Here is a 22,348-nt window from a genome sequence, read left to right as displayed (position 1 = left end):
GAAGGCACCGCGACCATCACTACCATTTCTCCCGATGGTTCTTCTTCTCCCTGTAACTTCTTGTTTACCTCCTTGCGCTTTGCTCCCCCTCAGATGTATGTGAGATGTGTTGTATCACCGCACCCCCCCCCCGCCCTTTCCGTGCCTTTTTTTACTCGTTGCATGGACAGGCCCTGATGCGCCGTTTCTTCTTCATGGGCAGGAGATGTAGGCGTGTGCTGTGGTGCCACTGTTGTCGTCTTCAGCGTTGATGTTGCTGGACGCCGCCGGTGCCGCAGCGTGCGTGCGTCCCCTGCGCTGTTGTGAGTGCCTGCGCTTACCCCCTTGTTTTGTCTTTGCATGGTGCTGGTGATGTATGCTGGCCAACACGTCGTACTGCTGCGCCTCGCTCTGTCCCTCTTTGCACGTATGTAGCATAGAATGTCGTGGATGTACACCTCCTCTCTACTAACCAGCGTACACCCTTCAAGATGACCAAGGAAACGAGCAACTCTGCGAAACGGTTACCTGCGATGAGAGGGTTGCAGCGGCGCGTCGTCGTAGCAACAAGAGCACAGGCGAGCCTGTCTCATACGAGCCTCACTGGCCGAGTGCGGGCGCTGGAATGCGGGTCTCTGTTTCGCGGCGCATCGCCCGCAAGAAGTAGGTAGGTAGGGCTGCTGCACTGCCACCCGACCACCTGTATGAATCCATCCTCGTCATCTCCCACCTTTGCTGATGACCGCACCCATCACCACATCCCTCTTTACTCGTTGCTTTGTCTGGTACTTCTCTCATTCACACGCACCGTGTTCACGCTGTCCGTGACGAACGTTCGAGGGGTGGTCCCAGTGAAGCCCTGTCTCTGCATCAAGAGCAAAACACTCGCAAAGGGGATTGTTTACACGGAGGACAGCAGCAGCCATCGGGCACACCTCCCCACAAGTCCGGCCTAAGCACCCAGGCATGGCCCAGACAATTGACCAGGTACTGTTTGAGTGGCTCGAGGCGGCGCCGCGGGTGCCTCGCCGAGACCGGCAGACGCTGCTGCTCAAGGAACTCATGTCTCTGCACGCTCTGCAACCCATTTTCCTGAACGCAAGAGAGGCAGACAAAGAGGAAACAGAGCCGCGTAGCTGGCAGGACAATCACACACAGGCCGTAGCGAAGGTGAGCGCAGCACTGCGCCGTACATTTCTTGATACTGTAGACACTGTTGTTGCACGCCAGCTCGCAGAGTCGCTATCGGTGTCCACCGACATAGACCTGCTGTATGGAGCACTGGATGCTCACTGTATCATGTTGCTCCACGTCGCCGGGGATGGTCCGCGTCGACCAGCACAGCAGCTGCGAGGCGTGGAAGATATCATCAACGAACTTAGTGAGTTTCAGGAGTCCGTGCTGCTTCTTCGTGTCGAGCATCCCTCCTCCAAACAAATTTCTCCCGCCGCCGCTTCGCCACCCACCCCAGTCAAAGGTGTGTCGCAGGTGAAGAGCTGGGTAGAGCAGTGCACCGCGGAGCTTAAAATCGGCACCCAGGTGACCTACTACGCCGACGTTGAATGCACACACGCCTTCTTTGATGTACGAAGCGTCTTTCTTTTCTCTGCCGATGGCGCCAAGGTGGAGCGTATTTCGAGAGAGCTGCTGCCCCGCGGCGGCCACCATCTCAACGATGTACTGCACAGCGTCCGTTTCGGTGGCTTTTGTGTGGAGTAACGCACAGAGAGACTGATGGACCACGTTGTTGCCCTTCGTTTCTATGCGACTGGAGCCCTGGCTGCTCTTCGCGTACGGCGATGGCAGTCTACGCCTGTGCGCGTGTGGTGTGTGTGTGTATGTCAGTGGCCCTCTCGGTAGTGGCGGCAGGGCCCCCTTTTGCTCAGCCTTGTCGATATTTGTTTCGCCTTGTGCTCCTCCAGGCGTAGACTAGAAGCCTCTCCGAGGCACGGCAGCGTCGAGTCCGCTCCCACGCCTCTTTCCCTCGCTGCACCTCCGCTTCGATCTGTGCACGAGACTTCCGAAAGGAGGGAAGCTTCGGGGGAAAGCTTCTCCTTGCTGAACCTCAACCCAACGCCTCAGCCAGTCCTTCGCCTGTTGACTCTCTCCATAATGGCGTCTGTGTGGAGATGAGTGTGTGCGAGTCCGCCACTGACTCCTTTTCTCCTTAAATGGCTGTCTGTTCTCCGTGGAGCACGAGCAACGGCGCAAACGTCAACCGGCAGCCGCTTGCACTAGAACACAGGCAAACAGAGAGAAGGAAGGGGGAGGGGACGACGGAGCTGATGCATGAACTGGTCTCGGTGCGTATGGGTATGCGTGTTAGAAAATGGTATGGGGGAAAAGCAGCCGCCTCTGTGGAGTCGCAAAGGCTCGCCGCTGCTGTCGTGCAGCCACAATAAACACAACAGAGATCCCCGCTCGCCTCCTCCTCACCAGCCTCTCCAAGTGACTTCTCCATCGACCCTTTCAATACCCCTCCCCCCTCCCAGGAGCCCTCCGCTCGACAGAGGACCACAGAGATAGAGGATGAGTCAAAGCAGCAGCAGCAGCAGCAGCCCAGCTTTTCTCTGCACACGCCGTCCTCCTCAACACCTCTTTCCTCCCTTCCTTCCCGCTTAGCACGCCACGAAATGGCTGCTGTGAAAGTGGCCGTGACAAGTGCAGCAGGCCAGATTGGCTACGCCTTGGTACCGCTGATTGCACGTGGTATCCTCCTCGGCCCCAGCACCCATGTGGAGCTTCGCCTCCTGGATATTGAGCCCGCTCTCCAGGCACTTGCCGGAGTCGAGGCAGAGCTCGACGACTGCGCTTTTCCCCTCCTTGACAAGGTCATTGTTACGGCAGACCCACGCGTTGCTTTCTACGAGGTCACCATTGCCATCATGTGTGGCGCCCTCCCGCGCAAGGCAGGGATGGGGCGCAAGGACCTCCTCGAGATAAACGCACGCATATTCAAGGAGCATGGCGAGGCCATCGCTGCCGTGGCGGCGTCAGACTGCCGCGTGGTAGTCGTCGGCAATCCGGCTAATACGAACGCGCTTATTCTACTCAAGTCAGCTCAGGGGAAGTTGAATCCCCGTCATGTGACCGCCATGACTCGCCTTGACCACAACCGTGCCTTGTCCATGCTGGCTCGCAAGGCCGGTGTACCGGTGTCACAGGTGCGCAACGTGATCATTTGGGGCAACCATAGCTCCACCCAGGTCCCCGACGTTGACAGCGCTATGATTGGCACCACCCCGGCCCGCGACGCGATCAGGGACACCCCTTTCGACGATGACTTCGTGAAGGGGGTGCGCGGGCGCGGCACCGAAATCATCCACTTGCGTGGCCTTTCCTCAGCCATGTCCGCCGCCAAGGCCGCCGTGGACCACGTGCATGACTGGATGCTTGGCACACCAGACGGCGTGTACGTGTCGATGGGTGTGTACTCGAATGGCAACCCGTATAGCGTGCCAGACGACCTGATCTTCTCCTTTCCGTGCACATGCCGCGGCGGCGAGTGGTTTATTGTGGCCGGCAAGCTCAAGGGGGACCCTCCGCAGCAGCGCCTCGCCGCCACAATCGCAGAGCTGGAGGAGGAGAAACAAATAAGATTGTGAGGCAGGCAGTGTTTGCACTCTCGTCCAGAAGGCCTATCTCGGCCCTCTTGCGCTTCAGTAGCGCTCGGGGCCCGCCCCTCTTACGGCGCGCCAGCCAATACGGAGGAGGATAACATTGCGTGAAGGCTGACATCAAGTAAAGACCTGCGCATGTCCTCAGCACACCGCATCTGCCAACTTTACACACGGATGCATCGTGACGGTGCACTCGCTCGCAGAGAGAACAACGCACGCTAACTCGACTGTGTGCGTGTGTGTGCTTGACTGTCTTTCTGTATTCCATCGTATTTCGTTCCGTTGTGCTCTACGCCTCTTTTTCATTCGTGTTCTCCAGTGCCTTTGCTCCCCTGATGACAGAGAGCCCCTCGGCGTGGCATCAGGGTGCGGTGACCACTCTGTAAGGAACCCAAGCAGCCCCACCACCCTCCTATCCCTGCCAATGCCGAACCACTTCTGGGGGTGGCCGAGCCAGGCGCCTACGACAGGGGGAGGTTTGTGCGGTGTATCGCTGCTTGATGTCGGCGGTCAGGTCCCGGATGACGTTGCGTCGGAGCAGCCTGCGACAGTAGGCACGTTTGTGTCCGCCCATATTACCGGCAGAGTGCCAGTGTGGCCCGAACATGTCGCACCCGGCCCTCACTTTCCACTGGTGCGGGGAGAGCCTGGGCGACCCCGAGGGGCGATGCACCACGCGGTGTCCGGCATGATGGGCGTGACTGTGGTGTGACCTGCGGGGGCGGGAGGGGTGGGTGGGCAGAGTTTGAGGTCAGGGCCTTGCTCAGGTGATAGAGCCGGTGCATTGCTGCAGTCCGTGTCTACGACTGCTTTGAACCACGCGGTGGGCCTCTGAGAGACCGATTCGAGTGGAGTCTGACTCGTTTGTTGTATGGCAGGGAAGGGACTCGCTGAAAAGGCCCTTCCTCAATCTCCACCTCGACCAGGTGAGAGGGAGACGGGGTGGTCAGGACAGAAGGGAGAAGGCGAGGGGGCGGGCAGAGGCTCGTGGTGAGGTGGTTCTGTTTGATATACATCACTTGTAGAATGTGCACCGCAGAGAAAAGTACCCCAATACTCGCGCCAGCGGCGCCGTTTGGTCTTTCTCACCTTCTCTTTCTTCTTCATAACTGCACAGCATCCGTTCGCCCATCATATTCCAGCAAGCCTCCTGAGCGAACACACAAACGAAAAAGAGCCAAGTCGACGTGAGGAAGCACAGAGACACAAGTGGCAGCCGCGAGCGCCTTGCTACGTGCCCATGATGAATGTGAGCTCTTCGTACGGGCGGGTGTGATGGCAGGGGGGGAGGCGTGCCGCAGGGCAACAGAGGCAACACTTGGTGGCTGACATGCAAAAGAGGCGCCACTGCTGTACCAGGCCAGTTCATCGGACCCAGGGCACACCGTGTGCATGTGTGCCCACACCACGGCAGTGTGCTCTTCCTCCCTCTGTCCGCCTCGCTGAAATTCACCCATCCACCCCTCTTCCTCTCTGCAGGTCTCGCCGTTGAAGGCAGTTTTACTCACAACCTTTCGTTGTGCCTTGTTGCTTCTTGTGTGTCGCGGCATGTTTTACATCCACACACGCACACAGCCACAGTTAGTTTGCACTGCACCACGCGCAATTGGGGTTTTTGCTCAGCTTGGCCCGCGCAGAGGTGCCCGCTGACACCTTCCGTGCTATACAGCTACAAGTGCGCAATGGAGTTAAGGACTAACGGGTCGCGTGTGAGCCGAGCGGTGGCTGCCGTACAGTCGGCCACCGCTCCTGTGATGTCTGCGTCACCTCTTGTCACTGTCACCCACAGCGCCTCCAGGCCGCACAAGGATTGCATCACCCGCTTCGCCTCCTTCGACGCGCTGTGTCACGCTCAGCAGAAGTCGGACGCGCACGCATTGCTGCGCAAGGAGTTGGAAGCAAAGTTACCGCAACCCTCTCCACGCAACGACGTGGTAGCAGTGGGAGACGCAGTGATCGAGCGCGTGTTGCAGTTCCTCGGTCCCGTTAGCCGGAATGCGGCAGCGTTCGCCCAGACGTGCCGCTTGGTGCGCCGTGCGCTGCTCCAAGCGATGAACCTCGAAGTCATCGTGGTGACTCCGACTATGGTAGCCGCATCTGCCCTTTCGCGTAAGAGTGTGCGCAGAGCTCTCATCACCTTTGCTGCGGGACGAAGCACGCAAGTGCGGACGTTGGTGCTGCAGGAGGACAGCCTCAAAGCCGTGAAGCGGGAGTGCAACGGCGGAACCTCAGCCGCCTGTCTCACCCTGCCGGCGCCGTGGGTGCTGCAGCTCATCTCACAGCTGCCCTACCTCACCGAGCTTGATATGCGCCACGTGCAACTCACAGAAGCGCATCACTCTCAGGTGCTCCACTACCTGCTGAGCGACCTACACCTGGCTGCTGTCGGCACCTTGTGCACGCTTAAGGTGGATGCCGAGGTCATGCGCTACTGGGCGCCAGGGTGGTGGCGCCGCCTCATCAACCTCTCCTCGCTGGTTGTGGGCAGCCGCTACTGTCCCCCTGAGCCCACATCCGACGCCACCGCCATCTCTCCGTCTTTGCTGGAGCTGCCGGCTGACTATTTCGCCCTCATGGGTGAGGAGGATAGACACTGGCAGCTAAAGCTGTGGGTCCCGCTAAAGGCGGCTTCTCTCAAACAAATTCTCATGCCTGCCAGCGGCACCAGCTTCGCAGGTGTGGTGGAGCTTCTAGTCAACATGCGGCACAACGAACGCACATGTGATTGGGCTGAGGCTGCCGCTGCGGACACGTCACCACTGCCGTCGTCTGCCGCTGCCGCTGCATTGTGCAAGCCCGGCACTGCTGCCGCGGCTGGCACCGAGTTGGGCGAACCGTTCGTCTACCCTGCGCTGACAACAATGACTGTAGTGGACGTGCAAGAGAGGCCAGAGGTGGCGGCTGATGTGTGCCAGGCACTGCTGGCCATGGCCCCCGCACTCGTCCACTTTAACGTATGCGACTCAGTGTCGGCTGGCACAGCGAGCGAGCCCCCAAAGAAGCGACACGGCAGGGGTTAGTTAGGGAAAGGGGAAAAGAGGGCTGTGCACGCATTCCTCTCTCGATGGTTGCATGTGTGCGTGCCAGGGGAGAAGACATCCCCCCTTTCCCTCTCACCTGCATCACTGATGTAAACCGCGGATGGAACGTCTCTCTGGTTCCCTCTCTCTTCCTCTCTTTGTTTGTTGAGGGGACATCGGCGTTGGTGGTCCCCCGTACCAAAGTTTTTACGGCTGCGTTCAGTAGGCACTGCGTGGGCAGACATGTCCGTATGGGCAGCCACACACGCATGTTGGCGTGCCCTCTGGCACACCCGTTCATATGTGCTTGCCCCCACTACCCTCTCGGGTTCCACCCACACAATGACGAGTGCAGCGTATTGTGTGTCCTCCTCAGAGTGAGTACCTGCGGCCTGCTCGATGATTTTTTGCACTCTCGCCCGCTCACCTGCGAGTAGGGTGGGGGAGGTCGGTAGCGTGCATGTGTTGCTGGCTCGCTACATGGCCTCTCTCTCTCCCTCCAAGTGTTTCTCTCTCCCTACGTCATTCTGCACCATCCCCTTTCCCTTCCTCGCGCATTGCACGGCCCAACCGTGTGTGCGTGCGTGTGTCAGGCGGCTTGCTGTCTCCTCCTCTCCCCCGCCCCCGCCCCCCCACGCGCTTGTGCGTGGAGGAAAAGCACCCATACTCACGAGCACACACGAGAGTCATCCTTCACCTATGCGTGTTTTGTTGTGCCCTCTGCCTCTCAGTAGAGCTATTCGAGTGACTGTGCGTTGTTGCTCTTATCACGATGGCCTCTGCCGTCTCCTCTTTCACCCCTTGTAGTAGCATGTGTGGCTGCTGCGAGTGTGGTTTAGTGGTGGGCACAGAAAGCTCCCAGCGTGGAAGTCTCCTGCTGCCGTGTCAGCACGTCCTACACCTGGGCTGCGTCGAATTCATTTGGCGGCGGGGCAAGGCCTTGATGGGCATGGATAGCACCGACCTTCCTCATAACGAAGAGGAAAACAGCAATAGGAGTGGAGACGGTGCGAACAGGGCGGGCTTGGCGCTCAGCAGCAATGGCTGGGCACGTCGCACCAATGGCTCCTGCGTCTGCCCAGCGTGCTTTACGCCGATCACACGCATTATTCCGCTATACCTGCGCGGGACGAACGACGATGTCGGGGCCGACACGACGACTAAGGCACGGGCACCGTCCCATGCCACCGCGGGAGCCCCAGCAACTACCGAGGCGGAGTACAGACGCGTGCACACGGCCCAGAAGCACGTGTTGCACCGCCTTCGCAGCCTCTGCGATCAGAGGCGACGTGTGACGGAGCTAACACGGGCGTGCGCGAGCCTGCACGAGCAGCGCGCAAGGTGTCTCGCGGAGGTGGAGAGGGAGGAGCGCTGCTTTCCTGGTTTACTGCAGAGCAGCGGCCTCGCCAACGCGGGGGCGCGCCTCGGATCGTCAAGCGCAATGGTCTCGAATACTACCGCTTCCCTTGCCATAGAGCACATGGGTGTGACGGAGCTCGAACTGTACATGGCACAGGTCACACCTCAGCTGCTGCGCACGCAGGCTGAACTACGCAAGGAGCGGCATCTGATCGAGCGGCGCACAAAGAAGCTGAACGCCCTGCGCACGCACTACTACGCCACGAAGGAGCTGTACGCTCTTGACGGAGCCATTGCGCAGCGAAGGGTCCACGCGTACCGTAACACCGCCGACGCAGCGCGACACCCCACGTCCGTCGGGTTGGTAACACGGCGGAGAGCCCCCTTGCACCTTAGCGAAGGGGCACCGTGCAGTCGGGAACCAGAAGCGTCTAGTAGCAGCGGCGCCCCCAGAGGCACTGAAATTGGTTCCGCTCCAAGCCGAAAGCGCCACCGCGGTGACGCTGCGATTGACGTGGATGATGAAGTCTCACCGGATGTGGTGGAGGTGCTCTCTGGTGAAGAGAGCGATGCGGAAGACAGCGGCTCTCCTGTGGGTGTGACGGTGCTCAACGTAGATGAGGACACTGGATCTGACGCCGATGATGGGGACAGAGGGGTTGAGGTGAACTTGGTGCCAATGAGCGACGACGGCGCCTACGTTGATGAGAGTGCGTACGAGGCACCTTACCTCATACCGTGCTACGTTCGCCCTACCACCACGTCGTCGTCGGCCGCGGGCTCTGCCGCAGGACCAAAGGTACCAACATCGGCCATCACGCAGCATCATTTGCGTCTCCTCCCTCGCCGCGAAGATCGACTGTGGCAGCCCAGTTTGCAGTTTTGAGAGAGCCACCACCGCCTCCCCCTCCCCTCTCAGTCGCAAGCTACCGCCTTGATGGCGCCACCACGGCTCGCAGGAGATACCGTCTTCCATAATTGCGTTTGTGTGTGGGTGAAGTAGGCTTCCTCTTCACTCTTCCTCAGGCCTGCTGTACAACACGTGGGGAAGTGCTTCACTCAGCCTTTGAGCCCACTATCACCCCACCCTCCTACTAGGCACTCAAGTACCGCCCTTCGTGTGTTGGGTACTCACATGTATTTCACCCCTCTCTGATCGCCTCGCTGGGGAGTGACGCCGCCCTTCACCGCCCCGAGTCTACCTGTGATGCCCATAGTTGATATCCCTCTTCCTATTCTCTGCCACCCACCACAGCCTTTCCCGCCCCACCCCTTCCTCCCTCCCCCTTGCCCCCTCCCCCATGACACAGACGTATGTACTCCAGCGATTCCTCTCTTCCCCTCATTTCACAGCCTTGTCTGTAATCCGTTCGTACTGCATTTATGAGCGCTTCACGCCTTCCCCACCTGCGACAGCCGACTAGACACAAGGCGGAAATATCAGCTTCAACCGCCGTAGCCGCGGCTTCAGCCTCAGCCTACGTAGCATGGATGCGGCGACCGCAGCACGTTGTTATCGCCCAGCTGAGACGTCCTCGATGTCCTCCCCGTCGTGCTCAATTCCCTCGGCAGTGCACGTGTGCACCCCGTCGGCTCCTTCAACGCGTACGCCCGACAAGACGGTGGCTGTATTTCAGGCGAAACTCCAACATGCTCTGTGGCTTGACAAACTCACGACAATGGCCCACAGCGAGGCTCGTTCACGAGCAAGGACGCGCTGCACCGAGGCTGAGGAGCGCGACGCTCTTTGGTGGCAGCACCATAGGGAGCATGAGCGCCAGAAGCACATGGAGGACAACGTGCTCCGACTGGAGGCGCTGCGTAAGGGGCAAACGACATCAGTATGGAATGTCGTGCCTCACTGCTGGGCAGATCTCTTGGCGCGCGAAGAGGCAAGTGACCGAGGCGCCGTCGAGGTGGCAGCCCGGGATGACCTCCAGATGCTCTACGCCGCCCAGCATACCTGGGAGCTACGGAAGGCTGTGCGCCAGCTAGCGCGGCAGCAGTGGGATGCCGAGGCGGTGCAGCACGCCGCCAGGCACGTGCGTGCGCGGGAGTTAAAGCTTGTTGCGCGCTCATACAGAGCTGTGTCTGCCTTCAAGCCTGCTGCAGACGACCTTTTCGAGATTGCTGAAGGGATTCACGTATTGACGGCTGCACCACCTTCGCGAGCGGCTCTGCCGTCGCTGTCATTGGCTGTTGGTCACGAGGCACCGTGCGAAGCCAAAATACGCGAAATGTACGATCGTCAGACCCTCGTGTACGACGAGGCCAAAGAGCGCCTTCTGCTGGACTGGTGGCAGGGGGCGGCGCAGCTCCGCTACGTTGAGGCCCCCAAGGTAGGGCAGCTCTTTGCGCTCTGGGGCTACTACGCACGCTCACCCGTGTGCATTCGGGCGCTTCTGACAGTGCAGCGGTGGTGGCGCATGCAGCGTGTCGCACCGTGGTCCCGGCACCGCCAAGCCTTCCTGGCACACAGTCTCAGGAAGCTGCCCGGGCACCACTCCGCGGAGCGGTACAGGCGGCTTCTGCGCAGCTTACGACGCACCGCTTCATATGAGAAGGATGGGGGCACGAGCACTGTCAATGATGTCAGTGCTGCGCTGGTGGCGCTGGTCGCTGCTGCCACGAGTTCTCGCCGGTACAGCACACAGCTGGACATCTACACCTACACAGTTGTGCAGAAAGCCCGCGCGATGCTGGCAAGTCGGTCCGCCCAAGATACGGCGGTGGCAGCTGTGATGCAGGCGTCGAGGTGGCCCCTGTGCACGTACAGCCGGTATTCGCTTCCCTATGACAGCTGGCGTCACCATCGCTGGACACCGTACTCTGAAGCGCACCGACTGTCCGTTGCAGCGGTGGAACGCTCAGAGATGTCGAACCGGCAGTGCATCAAGGCTGAAGAAGCGGAGCACCGTCATCACGCTGTTGGGTCTAGCTCTAGTCTACCCCGTGGCCCGCTGGCGGTGTTGGAGGTGCAAGCGTGGCAGATAAAGCTTGCACAAGAGGAGCGCACGTCACGAGTACGTGCATCTCATCAAGAGGCTCATGAGTACAATGTCCTGTACGCGGCGGTCGCGGCGGCGCTCCCCTCCCCTTCCCAGGCCGCTTCCCCTCTGCCGCTTCGAGAAGTGACCAACGGGAAAATCAAACGTGAGGCAGCGGCGACGACAGCAGTAATACTCACCTCCGCAGCGGCGCGCCCACTCGGGGGTCACGGAGCCACCCGGTCAGGCGGCTCTGTCGCCGCGTCTCCCTCTACAGACCACGATGCGTGGGCACAAGTACAGAGATGCGTCCAGATCGCACATGAAGTACTGACATCGGCGCAGCAGCAGTCCGCCCAGGGGCACCCGGAGCGGAGCGGCGCAGCAGCAGACAAAGAGATGCCAGCAGCCCTGTCAGAGGATTCTGCGGCTCGCTACAGCGCTGCTTTCGACGAGGCAGCCGCCGCGGTGTACCACGACCAATACACCGCTGTGCGAGAGCGCTATGTGGCGCGCAACGCAGAGGCGCTGAAGCAGATGCGCGAGTCGTTCAAGGCGGGCCTGCGAGAACGGGCGATCATCATCGCTGAGGAGGCGCAGGAGATGGAGAAAATCCGCCACGGTGTCACTTGCGCCCAGCGCGTGAGCCGCTTCCTACTCGAACGAAACGAGTCCCACAGACGAGCGGCCTTTGAGCGTGCGCATGAGAAGGCGGCAGCTGATCTTTACGAGGCGCTCTCCGACAACCTTCGTGTCTCCCAATGGGCAGTGGAGGCGCGAAAGCTGAATGAGGAGGCGTGTCGCGCCGCTGCACGCGCACGGCAACACCCCTCGTTGTCGTTGCCCTCACTCTCTCCAGCGGACCGCCTTGTCTCGCGTGAGGCGGTATGCCGCACTCATCTCGTGCGCAGCTGCGCTGTTGTGTTGGCCGACGTGCTGCTACAGTGCTCTCGCTCTTACCATGAGCTGCGGTATCAGGATTGGGCCGTGCTCTGTCGCACAGATGCCGCCGCTCTCGACAGTGCCGCACCGTGGAATCCACCCATAGCACAGGTGTGCATGTTGAAGGCTGACGAGTGGGACGGCCGCCAGGCCATCTGGCGAGAGGCGCAGGTTGGCGCGAGGACGCTGCTGGTGGATGGACACGCGCTCTATGGCTCCGGCACCGTGTGGTCCGATTACCTCTTCGGGCACCTGAAGCTGACAAGCGAGGCGTCTTACACGGATGCGCAGCTGCGCGGGTGCCTGCTGACGCGACTCGCAAACGTGGGGCTGAAGGTGGGCGAGCTCATCCAGATGGAGACAATGGCGCGCGGTCGAGTAGAGTACGCCGAATCCATCACACGCGACCTCCGCTTTCACCGGCATCGCCTGCGGCTAGAATAGCGGGCGCCTCCCCGCTCCCTTGGGCATGTGTGCTCGTACGGCTGCACATCCACACGGTGGTGATACGGTGTCCCCATTCTGCCCTCAGCCCTCTCCGCATTTTCCTTCTCACGTGCGCCACCCTCTTGTGCGCCGACGTCCATGGACGCGCCACAGAGGTGTTTGGTCCGCTTCGTGAACCGTGTTGCGGCCGTTACATCTCACGCCATGCGCCTTTATCTTGTGCCGTGGCTTTATGTGTGTCTTCATGAAATACTTTGGACGGTATGTCTCCTCGTTTACTTTCGGGCATACTCGCACTGGCCTTCCTCTCGCTCCTGCACTATTTCCCTCTGTCTGTTAATCAACGGACACGCACACACGCACACAGAGAGAGAGAGAGGCGCGCGCGTACGAAACACTGCTCAACGGCGTGTGTGTGTGTGTGTGTGTGTGCGTGTGCGTGTGTGCGTGTGTCCGTTGAGGCGAGGAGGAGGAGGAGGAGGGTGGGACAAGGGAGTGCCGCACATGTACACTTATGGGATCCGAAGGATCTCACCGCACCACAAGGCAGACCAACAAGCACAACGTCTCGCACAGGGAAAAGGGGGGAACACGGCAGCAAAGCGCTGAATGATGGGGGAGCGGAAGGACGAAGAGTAGAGAGGTCATAGAAAAGGTAGGAAGGAAGGAGGTCAACGTGATCTAGCCAGAGAAACCAGCGGGCGTCACAGCTGCCGCTCCATCGTAGCCCGTGCTCGTCCCCTCGCTCCGTCCATCGTATATGAATGCATTCCTCTCTCTCTCTCATCACGCCTTTTGCTGTGCCTCTCGAGTCCATCGTAGACATTCTCATCACCACAGACGTACCGCAACTTCCTGCTCGTATTCAGCCCTTCACCACAGACCTATCCACTGCAGCACAGTCGCACGCGGAACTGCGGCCACACTCCGTGCCTACCGGTGCCGCTTCATTTTTAAACTGGGGAGCATCGTGGCGTGCACACGCAGCCGCAACTGTCCGTCAAGTCCATTCAGCACCCCGCAGACAGCCAAGCACGCAGTCCTCCACATCCCCACACACGTACACATAAATACGCGAAGGCAGTGTGCCACAACACGCGCTGGCCATCCCTCCTGTCAACGGTGCTCTGTTTCCTTTCACTCCTTCACCTCCGTCATCCGCGCACGGTGCACGCACACACAGAGATAGACGCACACACGCGATTTCAACGCACTCGGAAGCCCGCCTCTCCCTCCCTCCCTCACTCACCTCATCCCTCGTCTCTCTCTTTTTCTCTCTCTCTCGCACGCCTTTTCCCACACGAGCATACAACCCCCTACACCACATAGACACACACACACACACACACACACACATCTGAGGGCGTCACTGGGCGCACTCCAGCAGTTCTCTGCTCTTGGCCTTTGTTCGCTTTGGCTTCCCCCTGTTCGTCTACTTCTTTAGCTGCTCGTCTCGTCATCGATCTCATCCACTCACGTTTGTGCCTCGTTCTCGCTCTGGCTCACACGCACACGCACTGATGGGCTTCACAGAGATGTTTGACGGTGCCATCGGCATTGACCTCGGCACAACGTACTCGTGCGTCGCCGTCTTCGTGCGCGGGCAGGTGGAGGTGATTCCAAACGACATGGGCAACCGCACCACACCGTCATGCGTGGCCTTCCACAACGACGACGTGCTCGTCGGCGACGCTGCTAAGGCGCTGCTCGGCCGCGGCGTCTCTGGCGCCATCTTCGATGCGAAGCGCATGGTTGGCCACCACTTCAGTGACAAGAGTGTTCAAGAGGACCGCACCCGCTGGCCCTTCTCCATCTCAGAGGGTGACAAGGATAGCATTCAGATCAACGTGACGCACAGGGGCGAGGCGCTGCAGCTCGCACCGGAGCAAGTCTCTGCCAAGGTGTTAGCCTACTTGAAGGAGTGTGCAGAGCGCTACTTGGGCAAGCAGGTGAGGAAGGCGGTCATCACGGTACCGGCGTACTTCAACGATGCGCAGCGCGAACGTACCAAGGCGGCGGCGACGATTGCTGGGTTGGAGGTGTTGCGCATCATCAATGAGCCAACAGCGGCGGCGCTGTGCTACGGACTTGGCATTGGCAGCGGCACAGAGCAGCAGCAAGGTGAGGACAGACCGCACAACGTCGTCGTCTTCGACTTTGGCGGTGGCACCTTTGATGTATCCATTATCGTCATCGATAGCGGAAGCTTTGCAGTTCAGGCGACTGCTGGCGACACCCACCTGGGCGGGCAGGACATCGACTCGAACCTTCTCCAGTACGTACTGGACGATGTGCAGTCGCGATACAACCTGAGTATTGCTGAGCAGCCGCGCCTGCTGGCGAAGGCTCGCACAGCGTGCGAGCGGGTGAAGCGGGTTCTATCACAGTCAACAACTGAGGAACTCGCTCTGGATGGTGTGTTGCCAAGCGGCGAGGAGTATACGCTACCGGTCTCGCGTGCAAAGCTGGAGGAGCTGAACGCGTCTGTGTTTCAGCAGTGCATGGCGGTGGTGAAGCGTGCGCTGAAGGATGCAGCCATGAAGGTGGAGGACATCGATGAGGTTGTGCTCGTCGGCGGCAGCTCGCGCATCCCGAAGCTGAACGACATGCTCCGCACCTTTTTCAAGAAGGAGCGGCTGTGCAACTCAGTGCACCCGGACGAGGCAGTGGCCATCGGTGCCGCAGTGCAGGCTAGCATCCTTAGCGACTCGCTTGAGCAGCAGTCGGAGAAGACGGCCAGTGTGGTGCTCATGGACGTGGTGCCGCTTAGCATCGGCGTAGAGGTCGACGATGGCAAGTTTGACGTCGTCGTCCCTCGCAATACGACTATCCCGTACAAGGCGACGAAGGAGTACAGCACAGTCGAAGACTACCAGCAAGACGTTGACGTGTGCGTGTACGAAGGCGAAAGGCCGTTGACAAAGCACAACCACAAGCTGGGCGAGTTCACACTCGAGGGCATCACCCGTGCCAAGAAGGGCAAGCCCACCATCACAGTCACCTTCTCCATCGACGCGGACGGCCTCCTTACCATCACCGGCACGGAGGAACTGGCCAACAAGAGACAAACGCTCGTTGTGCAGAACGTTGACCGCCTCTCCGAGGCGCAGGTCAAAGAAATGATCGACATGTCGAAGAAGTTGTCCAAGGAGGATGCTGTGGACGATGCCAGAGAAGCAGCACGACGGAAGGTGAAGGGCGCACTGGAGACTCTTTCCACTGTCATTGCCGCGATGCCGCAGCCGCCGTCGTCCCATCTGCAGAAGCGCCTCGATGCCTTTACTTCACACGCACGTGACTGGATGGCGCGGCTGCTGCCCTCCTACTCAACCGCAGCTGAGGTGGAGGAAAAGGCCAATAAGATCGCTAAACTCGCCAAGAAGGCGATAAAGAAGGTGGAGAAGATGGCGCGCAGTGATGAACCGGTCTCGAAGCGCCATCGCGACGAGAGAGGTGACGACGAGTCCTTCAGCGACAGCGACGGGGAGAACGAAGCGGGCAAGTGAGGAAGTAAAAGGCACCGTAGCAGTGGCCAGCGCTTCGTGCCTTCTTCCGCACCCCCCCCCTCCACTTGTTGTTCGCCCGTTCTGGTATTAGGGTCATGGTCATCTCTCGCTGCTCGAGAACGCGAGCCGGTGGCTTCGTGTGTTGTGTGTGTGTAGGTGGGTGGGTGTGGGTGTGGCTAGTAGAGAGGAGCGAATAGCTCCTCCCCGTCCCCCATTCACCGTACTACCACGTTTCCATCACTACAACCACACGGAGTGGTCTAACGATTTCATTCGGTCTTGTGGCTGTGTTGACCTGCATGCACATCTGCATATCTGCGTCTTGGACCACCGCCGTCGAGGAAAAAATGTTGTATCAACCTCAGCTCCTTGGCGGCCCTCTCTCTCTCTATCACGCCTTCTCTCGCCACAGCAGCATCCTTGCAGTACCCCCTCACCGGTCTTCCATTGCCTTACCCCTCCCTCCGCACGAGCCTTGTGGAGGCGCTTGTTTATGTGAGCACGTACGACACCTTCTTGTCGCTCACTCACCCAAACACGCACGCATGCGCGTTCGCTGCGAATCCCTGCGTCTCTATCCGCATTCTCTCTTCGTCCCTTTTTCCAGCTACCCTCACCCTTAATCCGAACTCGACCACCTCCCTCCCCTCTGCTGGTGCTTTCGTGTGTGCGTGTCTTGTAAGTTTATCTGCTTCACTGAGTACTCTCTGAGTGGGCAGGTGTCTCTACCCACATCCCCTTCTTGCTTGGAGGCTGAGCGCACCCTGGCCAAAGCGACGACAATGCCGCCGACACAACGACACCGCTACCACTCAGTCCGTGGTCTGCCAAGCCGTCCAGGGCAACGCCAGGAGCAGCGGTATGCGAAGAAGGAAGAACTACGGCATGCCGGCAAGAAGAGGAGCGCCACAGCAAGTCTGTCCTCCACTGTCGCGTCCACTGCACGTGAAGAGGCGCTGCGCGAGGCCCTCGCCAAAGCCCTCAGCCACGGTGGTGTCGAGGGCGGTGCCGCATCGGCCTCCGAAAACAGTGTGGACACGTACGGGAACGGCTCCCCGACGGACCGCCTCCAATTTGGCTACAGCCCCTCCATCGCCGCAGAGGCCGTCGCCTTTCACGCGCGCTTTGCGAAGGAGACGTGGGTGGCCGCACGCAAGCGCAACGGCCGTGTCGTGTTTGTGAAGAGGCAGAAGCTCGACGCCACTAACTGCGAGCCCATCACCTCGATCCTGAAGCTGCAGAGTCACTGGAAGCAACTCAATGCCTTTCAGGGCGACGCACGAGACGGCGCCGGTAGAAAGATGAAGGCGGAGGACCTCGACAAGCTCATCGACATGTTGGCCTCGAAGCAGCGCATCGGTGACAACGAGGACGAAGCGTAGCCGTGATGATGTTGGTGCGCGCACCCACACGCATGCATGCCCCACCCCTGCCCTTGCTTGCCTGCACACAGATATGGCGAAATAATAAAAATGAAACGGTGCCGCATGTGAAGACACATCTTTGCGCGTGTGGGGCTTTCTTGGTGGGAGGACGAGACAGACGGCAAGGGAGTCATGGCTGCACAGTGTTGTGCAACATGGCGCAGTTCCCCCTCCCTTATCCCTCACACTCGCCTCTTTGCGAGTGCTCTTGCTCTCCCCTTGTCGTATCTCTAACGATCGCGTAACGTATCTACACGAAGCAGCGGTGGCACAGAACTGCAGCTACCGAGACACAGCTCCTCCAGCAGCCTCGCTCTTCCTCCCTCCATGTCCTCCTCTGTCGCTCCCAGACACAAACGTGCACTGATCATTGTGACATGTTACCAACGGTGCTGGCAAGCTGAGCGGCGGCCTTGGCCTCCCTCAAGCTCTCTCTCTCTCTCGGTGTGTGACGCCAGGGGGAGATGAAGAGAGGGTCTCTGCAAGGCGCCTCTTTCACCTCATTCTCCCTCTACCCACCTTCGCTCTCTCTCTCTCTATCCGTCCGTGTTCCTCCCTTTTTCTGACCTCTACTCTCGCGCGATACCAAAGCACACGCGCACACGCCAACTCACGTAGCGAAGACCTGCAGACGAGCGTGTGCAACTTGGTTGATCGTCTCGAGTCTCTGCGGAGTCACTTTGCCGTTGCAGTTTGGGCAACTTGGGTGTGTTTGGAGGTCCACGTGTTTACCAGCCGCCTTGTGTGTGGATGTGTATAGATGTGCGTGGCCCCGCAGGAGGTTTTGCATCGTGATGCCCCCATCTACTGCCACCACACCCGCATCCTCCTCGTCGGCGTCGAAGATGTCCGACGTGCCGGACGCTGCAGCCGCCAAGCCGCGGCTGCGCATCGAGTTCCCTCCTGTCAAAGACAAGGAGGACTTCGCCAAGAAACAGCGCGCCGCCGTAGACCAGGGCGAAATTCGTGACGATATGGAGAACGACATCCCGCCAGTGATTCGTAGTGTGCTGGAGCTATCGCACCTGACCATGAGCGGTCACAGCCAGTGGCTGCGTGCTGCACCGGGTTACCAAGGCGGTCTCTTCCACAAGGGCAAGCCCTTCTGCTTTGCCAGTGGGTACCGAGACACTAACCGTCCACTCGATGTCGAAGACAAGGGTAACCACATGAAACTCAAAGACCCACTCGTGTACGGCACATTGTCACTGCCTGTGACGGCTGCCTACATATGCGAGCTGCACGGCAAGGGCATCTTCAACCTGGAGAAGCCTCTGATTCAGTACCTGCCAGAGCTCCAGGACAAGCTTAGCGAGGACGTCACCGCCCGAAGCGTACTCTCCTTCACTCATGGCATCGACGACGCACAGCTGCTCCAGGATGCGGGAGCGCAATGGCGTCGGTCGTACTTCTCTCCGTCGCTTTGCGCTGCGACTCGTGCTCGCGTGTACGAGCCAGTAAATCGCTTTCTTGCCGGTGGCACAGTGCCAGCGACGCCGCTGACAGGGCAGCAGCAGCGAGCAAACCTCGTCCAGTACGTCCGTACCTCGCCACGCATAACTCGCAACTTTACGCGATCACTTCACCGGGCCCACATCAGCCACACATCCGTGGCCCTGCTGCTGGCTGCAGTGGAGACTCAGCTGAAGGGTCGCAGCTTCGAGAGCGACATTCGCACTGTCTTCTTCGAGCCCGCACAGAGTCACGGCACCGGCTACGGCGCACCAACGTTGTGGAAGGACCCGAACGAACTTTTCTATCAACCCACAGGTCAGGCTCTGCAGCACGAGAGCTTTAAGCGGCCGGTGACCGTTGGCGACCCCCGCAACTGCGGCCCTGCGGTTTGGAATGGCTCGCTGAACCTCTACGCCCCCGTCGAGGACTACGGTAAGCTTCTGCTGCTCTCGCTCGACACCATCATGGATGCCCGTGAGCTGCTCGGCAAGCCGACCAACGCTGGCAGGCGGCCCTACTATGACTTTGGGGTCTTGTACGTGCCAGCCAAAGACCAGCTGCAGCTGACCAAGTCAGTCCTGTACGGCACTGATGCCCTCCCCTCCGCAGCATCCTTCTGCTACAGCTGCGAGCACGATCTCGGCTGCTTCGGCATTGCCTCCTGCGGCACCCGCGGCGCTCGCTTCTTTGTAAACAACCTATCCGGCATCATTCAGCACTTGTTTGTGAAGCACGCGCTGGCCAAAGGGCTCGACCCTGAGAAACCCGCCAACCTCGACGACCCTGCGCGGGAAGGCGAGGAGACCGAGGAGACGCTCAAGCGGGCGATGAAGCGGCAGAAGTTTACGAGCTACTTCACGAAGTACGAGGCGCACAGGCGCTACTGAGCGGATCGAGGACGACATGTGACAGAGCGGGGGGAGGGCGGAGAATCGCCGTGCGAGGCTTATGCGATTCTGTCAGCGTGTCTTCGGTCCCTTGGTGACTACAAGACAAGCGTGGATAGCCGACACAGTGGCCCATGAGGTGGGGGACGCATGCCAACCAATATAGTGAGGGGGGAAGGGGCAGTGGAGAGTGGTTCAGGGCGGGTGAGAGGAAGACGTACAGCGTCAACCTTGAGTCACACACTCCACCGCTACTGCGGAAGTTTGTACAGTACACGAGGATGCGTGTTGTGCGCAGCTGTGTAAGGGCCAGGGGGAGCACTGCGTGCTCGACGCGAGTGGAGGGAAGTGCAGCACTGCCGTTTCCTCTCCGCCTACGCCGTCCACAACAGTCCTCGCTCCGATGCGGAAACGACCTGCTGCCCCTCCTCGCGGTGTCCTACTCGTCCGTATACCACTCCACACCTCAACCCTCCACTATCTTTCTCTCATCGGCCTCGCTTTGTTTCAGGCAGGTCGTTGTTCACTTCAGGTGGTAATGGTCTGCGTCCCTCACCACGCTTGGAGCGAGAGAGAGAGAGAGAGAAAGCGAGAACCCATTTACCCTCCCCTCGGCAGTACCAACGCTTGTCTGCACCCAGGCCTAAAAGCAGCTAACGAAGCTAGTAGAGCCGGCGGTAAGATCAGCACCCGGAGGCAACCCCACAAGTCACACCACACGCCCCGAGCAGGCGAGCGTGAAGTCTTGAGGGGCGCAGTGAAAACAGCTGCGTCGCCGCTGCACATGCCAGAGGCCAAGTACGAGGTAGTACTGGCGGAGAACGAGGAGCTCAGCAATCAGCTGAGGGCGCGCGGAGTGAACAACAACGCCCTCAGCAACTCCTTGTCCAGGCGGAGCCGAGTTCCGCCGCAGTGGGTCGGCATCGCGCCACGGGAGATATCACTGCCACGACGACCCCAGCAGTCGGAAGTGCTGATGGGCTTCCCACAGCTTCTGACGCCGACGCCACTTCCAGTGACGGTGCGAATGAGCGCGTGGAAAGACTGGAGCAGCAGTGCGCGTGCCTGGAAACGAAGATGGAGAGCCTGCACCTTGCCCTTGGACAATACGAGCGCGGAGACTTAGAAAGCACTGGCGACTGTCTGCCGCGTGGTGCTTTGCTCTTCCGTCATCAGGAACCTTCGCAGAGCCGCTGTGTTGGCCATGCCATCACCAATTCCGAAGCACTGGAGGCGGAGAGAGGGAATCGTACCCGTGCTGAAGAGCAGCTTACTCGCTGCGACGCAGCCATGCGCCGTCTTCGCGATGGCACTGCCCCCGCCCCCCCAAAAAAAAAAGAGGTTCTACTCCACGACCAACTCGCCGCGTTGCAGCAGCAGAATGCAGCGCAGCTCGAGGGCTTGGAAGCGCGGGTGACAGCGGCCTAACATGCAAACATGCCAGCCGCATTCACCCCCCCCCTCACCCCTGTTTTGTGGGCTCTTCCTCAGCGACCCCGCTACTGCCCGCATCGCGACTGCTACCAGTCCTCCAACCAAAGCAAAGGCGATGCCGACGCCACCTAATCATCATCCGGCAAGTCCTCCTGCGAGCTTTGCTGCCAACCACGCGGAGGCTTCAGTGCTCCGTCAGCTGGAGAGTCATATGGTGGGCCACGAAAGACTAATGCGCGCCAAGGGTTGCAGTGTCGCGCAGCTGGAAAGGCGAGTACGAGAGCTGGAGGACGCACTAACAGCAGCCACAGTTGCGTCCGAAAGTACCGAGGGGCAATAGGCGCCCGTTACGGCTCATCTCGACGATCTCCTGCAGCTGTGGCGCGGCACTTAGGTGGTGAACGCGTTGGTACAGCACTACACAGCTGCAAGGTTGGCACATGGTGTCTTTGCTCCATTCAACCAACCGACCCACACCGCCACCAGTGACGCGGCACCTACGGTCATCTCCAACATACATGCGGCTCACCGCTTTATGCACGAAACCCTATCCTACGTGATGAGTCACCACCACCACCACCACTCACGCACTGCGGAAGCCTTCATCACCCCGGATAGTGCTGCAGCCGGCCACAATAGTTGAGGTGTATCACCTCAACGAGACCCTTCCGGATGAGGCCGAAGACCTCGCCCATGTCATGCGGCAGCACGCGATCTCTACGCAGGATGAAGGTCGAGTATGCGTTAAGAAATCAAATCAGTCGCGGGTAGTTGTTCAGGGGCAACGCTTGTCTTCTATATCCCCAACCTTTGCGCCTCTTTGCCGGCATCAACGTACAGACGCCTACAGTGACCGACACGCACAGGCATTCATTCATGGCCTCCTCGTCATGCTTCACCAGATGCACTAGCACAGCCCCCCAAAAGTGAACGACACCCACACCCTGACAAGTAGTCACCCGTCAGGACGCGCATCGCGCTCTTCTCCATCCACTGCAATAACAACTATTCAGAACTGACACGAGCGCACTGTGGAATGCATGGAACCGACAACGTGGCACCCGCACCCTATCCCTCACGCACAGCAGCCAACCTACGATTCACATATCAATAGCCTAGCAGCCACCGTGCAACGACCTCCACTCCTTCGGTCTCCGGACTTACACACGGCAATCCACTTCACCGAGACGTCTCTCTCGCTTGTGCACTCTCAACCGTTTGCCCACCTTCGGCACCCCGTCTCCCATACCCCTCTAGTGCACCACCCCTCTCTCTCTGCCATATCAAC

The 22,348-nt window shown here is 59.7% G+C and overlaps 9 protein-coding genes across 9 annotated transcripts, besides 1 other annotated feature; all 9 read left to right on the top strand.

Moving 5' to 3' along the window:
* Positions 1 to 945: 945 nt before the first annotated feature.
* LPMP_283020 (hypothetical protein) lies at positions 946 to 1,698 on the top strand (the record flags this gene model as incomplete). Its single annotated transcript, XM_010702339.1, has 1 exon — positions 946 to 1,698. The coding sequence occupies one exon, from the start codon at positions 946 to 948 to the stop codon at positions 1,696 to 1,698; it is 753 nt and encodes a 250-aa protein (XP_010700641.1).
* A 914-nt stretch (positions 1,699 to 2,612) lies between these two features.
* Positions 2,613 to 3,584, top strand: CMDH (cytosolic malate dehydrogenase; the record flags this gene model as incomplete). Its single annotated transcript, XM_010702338.1, has 1 exon — positions 2,613 to 3,584. The coding sequence occupies one exon, from the start codon at positions 2,613 to 2,615 to the stop codon at positions 3,582 to 3,584; it is 972 nt and encodes a 323-aa protein (XP_010700640.1).
* A 368-nt stretch (positions 3,585 to 3,952) lies between these two features.
* Positions 3,953 to 4,496: a repeat region.
* Positions 4,497 to 5,353: 857 nt separating this feature from the next.
* On the top strand, positions 5,354 to 6,619 carry LPMP_283000 (hypothetical protein; the record flags this gene model as incomplete). Its single annotated transcript, XM_010702337.1, has 1 exon — positions 5,354 to 6,619. One exon carries the CDS (start codon positions 5,354 to 5,356, stop codon positions 6,617 to 6,619), a length of 1,266 nt encoding a protein of 421 aa, XP_010700639.1.
* Positions 6,620 to 7,430: 811 nt separating this feature from the next.
* Positions 7,431 to 8,864, top strand: LPMP_282990 (hypothetical protein; the record flags this gene model as incomplete). Its single annotated transcript, XM_010702336.1, has 1 exon — positions 7,431 to 8,864. The coding sequence occupies one exon, from the start codon at positions 7,431 to 7,433 to the stop codon at positions 8,862 to 8,864; it is 1,434 nt and encodes a 477-aa protein (XP_010700638.1).
* Positions 8,865 to 9,516: 652 nt separating this feature from the next.
* On the top strand, positions 9,517 to 12,351 carry LPMP_282980 (hypothetical protein; the record flags this gene model as incomplete). The annotated part of the gene is made up of 1 exon (XM_010702335.1): positions 9,517 to 12,351. One exon carries the CDS (start codon positions 9,517 to 9,519, stop codon positions 12,349 to 12,351), a length of 2,835 nt encoding a protein of 944 aa, XP_010700637.1.
* A 1,523-nt stretch (positions 12,352 to 13,874) lies between these two features.
* LPMP_282970 (heat shock protein 70, putative) lies at positions 13,875 to 15,860 on the top strand (the record flags this gene model as incomplete). The annotated part of the gene is made up of 1 exon (XM_010702334.1): positions 13,875 to 15,860. One exon carries the CDS (start codon positions 13,875 to 13,877, stop codon positions 15,858 to 15,860), a length of 1,986 nt encoding a protein of 661 aa, XP_010700636.1.
* A 782-nt stretch (positions 15,861 to 16,642) lies between these two features.
* Positions 16,643 to 17,242, top strand: LPMP_282960 (hypothetical protein; the record flags this gene model as incomplete). The annotated part of the gene is made up of 1 exon (XM_010702333.1): positions 16,643 to 17,242. One exon carries the CDS (start codon positions 16,643 to 16,645, stop codon positions 17,240 to 17,242), a length of 600 nt encoding a protein of 199 aa, XP_010700635.1.
* An 887-nt stretch (positions 17,243 to 18,129) lies between these two features.
* On the top strand, positions 18,130 to 19,626 carry LPMP_282950 (hypothetical protein; the record flags this gene model as incomplete). The annotated part of the gene is made up of 1 exon (XM_010702332.1): positions 18,130 to 19,626. One exon carries the CDS (start codon positions 18,130 to 18,132, stop codon positions 19,624 to 19,626), a length of 1,497 nt encoding a protein of 498 aa, XP_010700634.1.
* Positions 19,627 to 20,703: 1,077 nt separating this feature from the next.
* On the top strand, positions 20,704 to 21,054 carry LPMP_282940 (hypothetical protein; the record flags this gene model as incomplete). The annotated part of the gene is made up of 1 exon (XM_010702331.1): positions 20,704 to 21,054. One exon carries the CDS (start codon positions 20,704 to 20,706, stop codon positions 21,052 to 21,054), a length of 351 nt encoding a protein of 116 aa, XP_010700633.1.
* Between the last annotated feature and the right edge of the window lie 1,294 nt (positions 21,055 to 22,348).

The sequence above is a fragment of the Leishmania panamensis genome (assembly GCF_000755165.1).
Source record: "Leishmania panamensis strain MHOM/PA/94/PSC-1 chromosome 28 sequence".
Taxonomy (NCBI): Eukaryota; Euglenozoa; class Kinetoplastea; order Trypanosomatida; family Trypanosomatidae; genus Leishmania; species Leishmania panamensis.
Note: the sequence above shows the minus strand (reverse complement) of the source record. Positions and strands in the feature narration are given on the sequence as shown.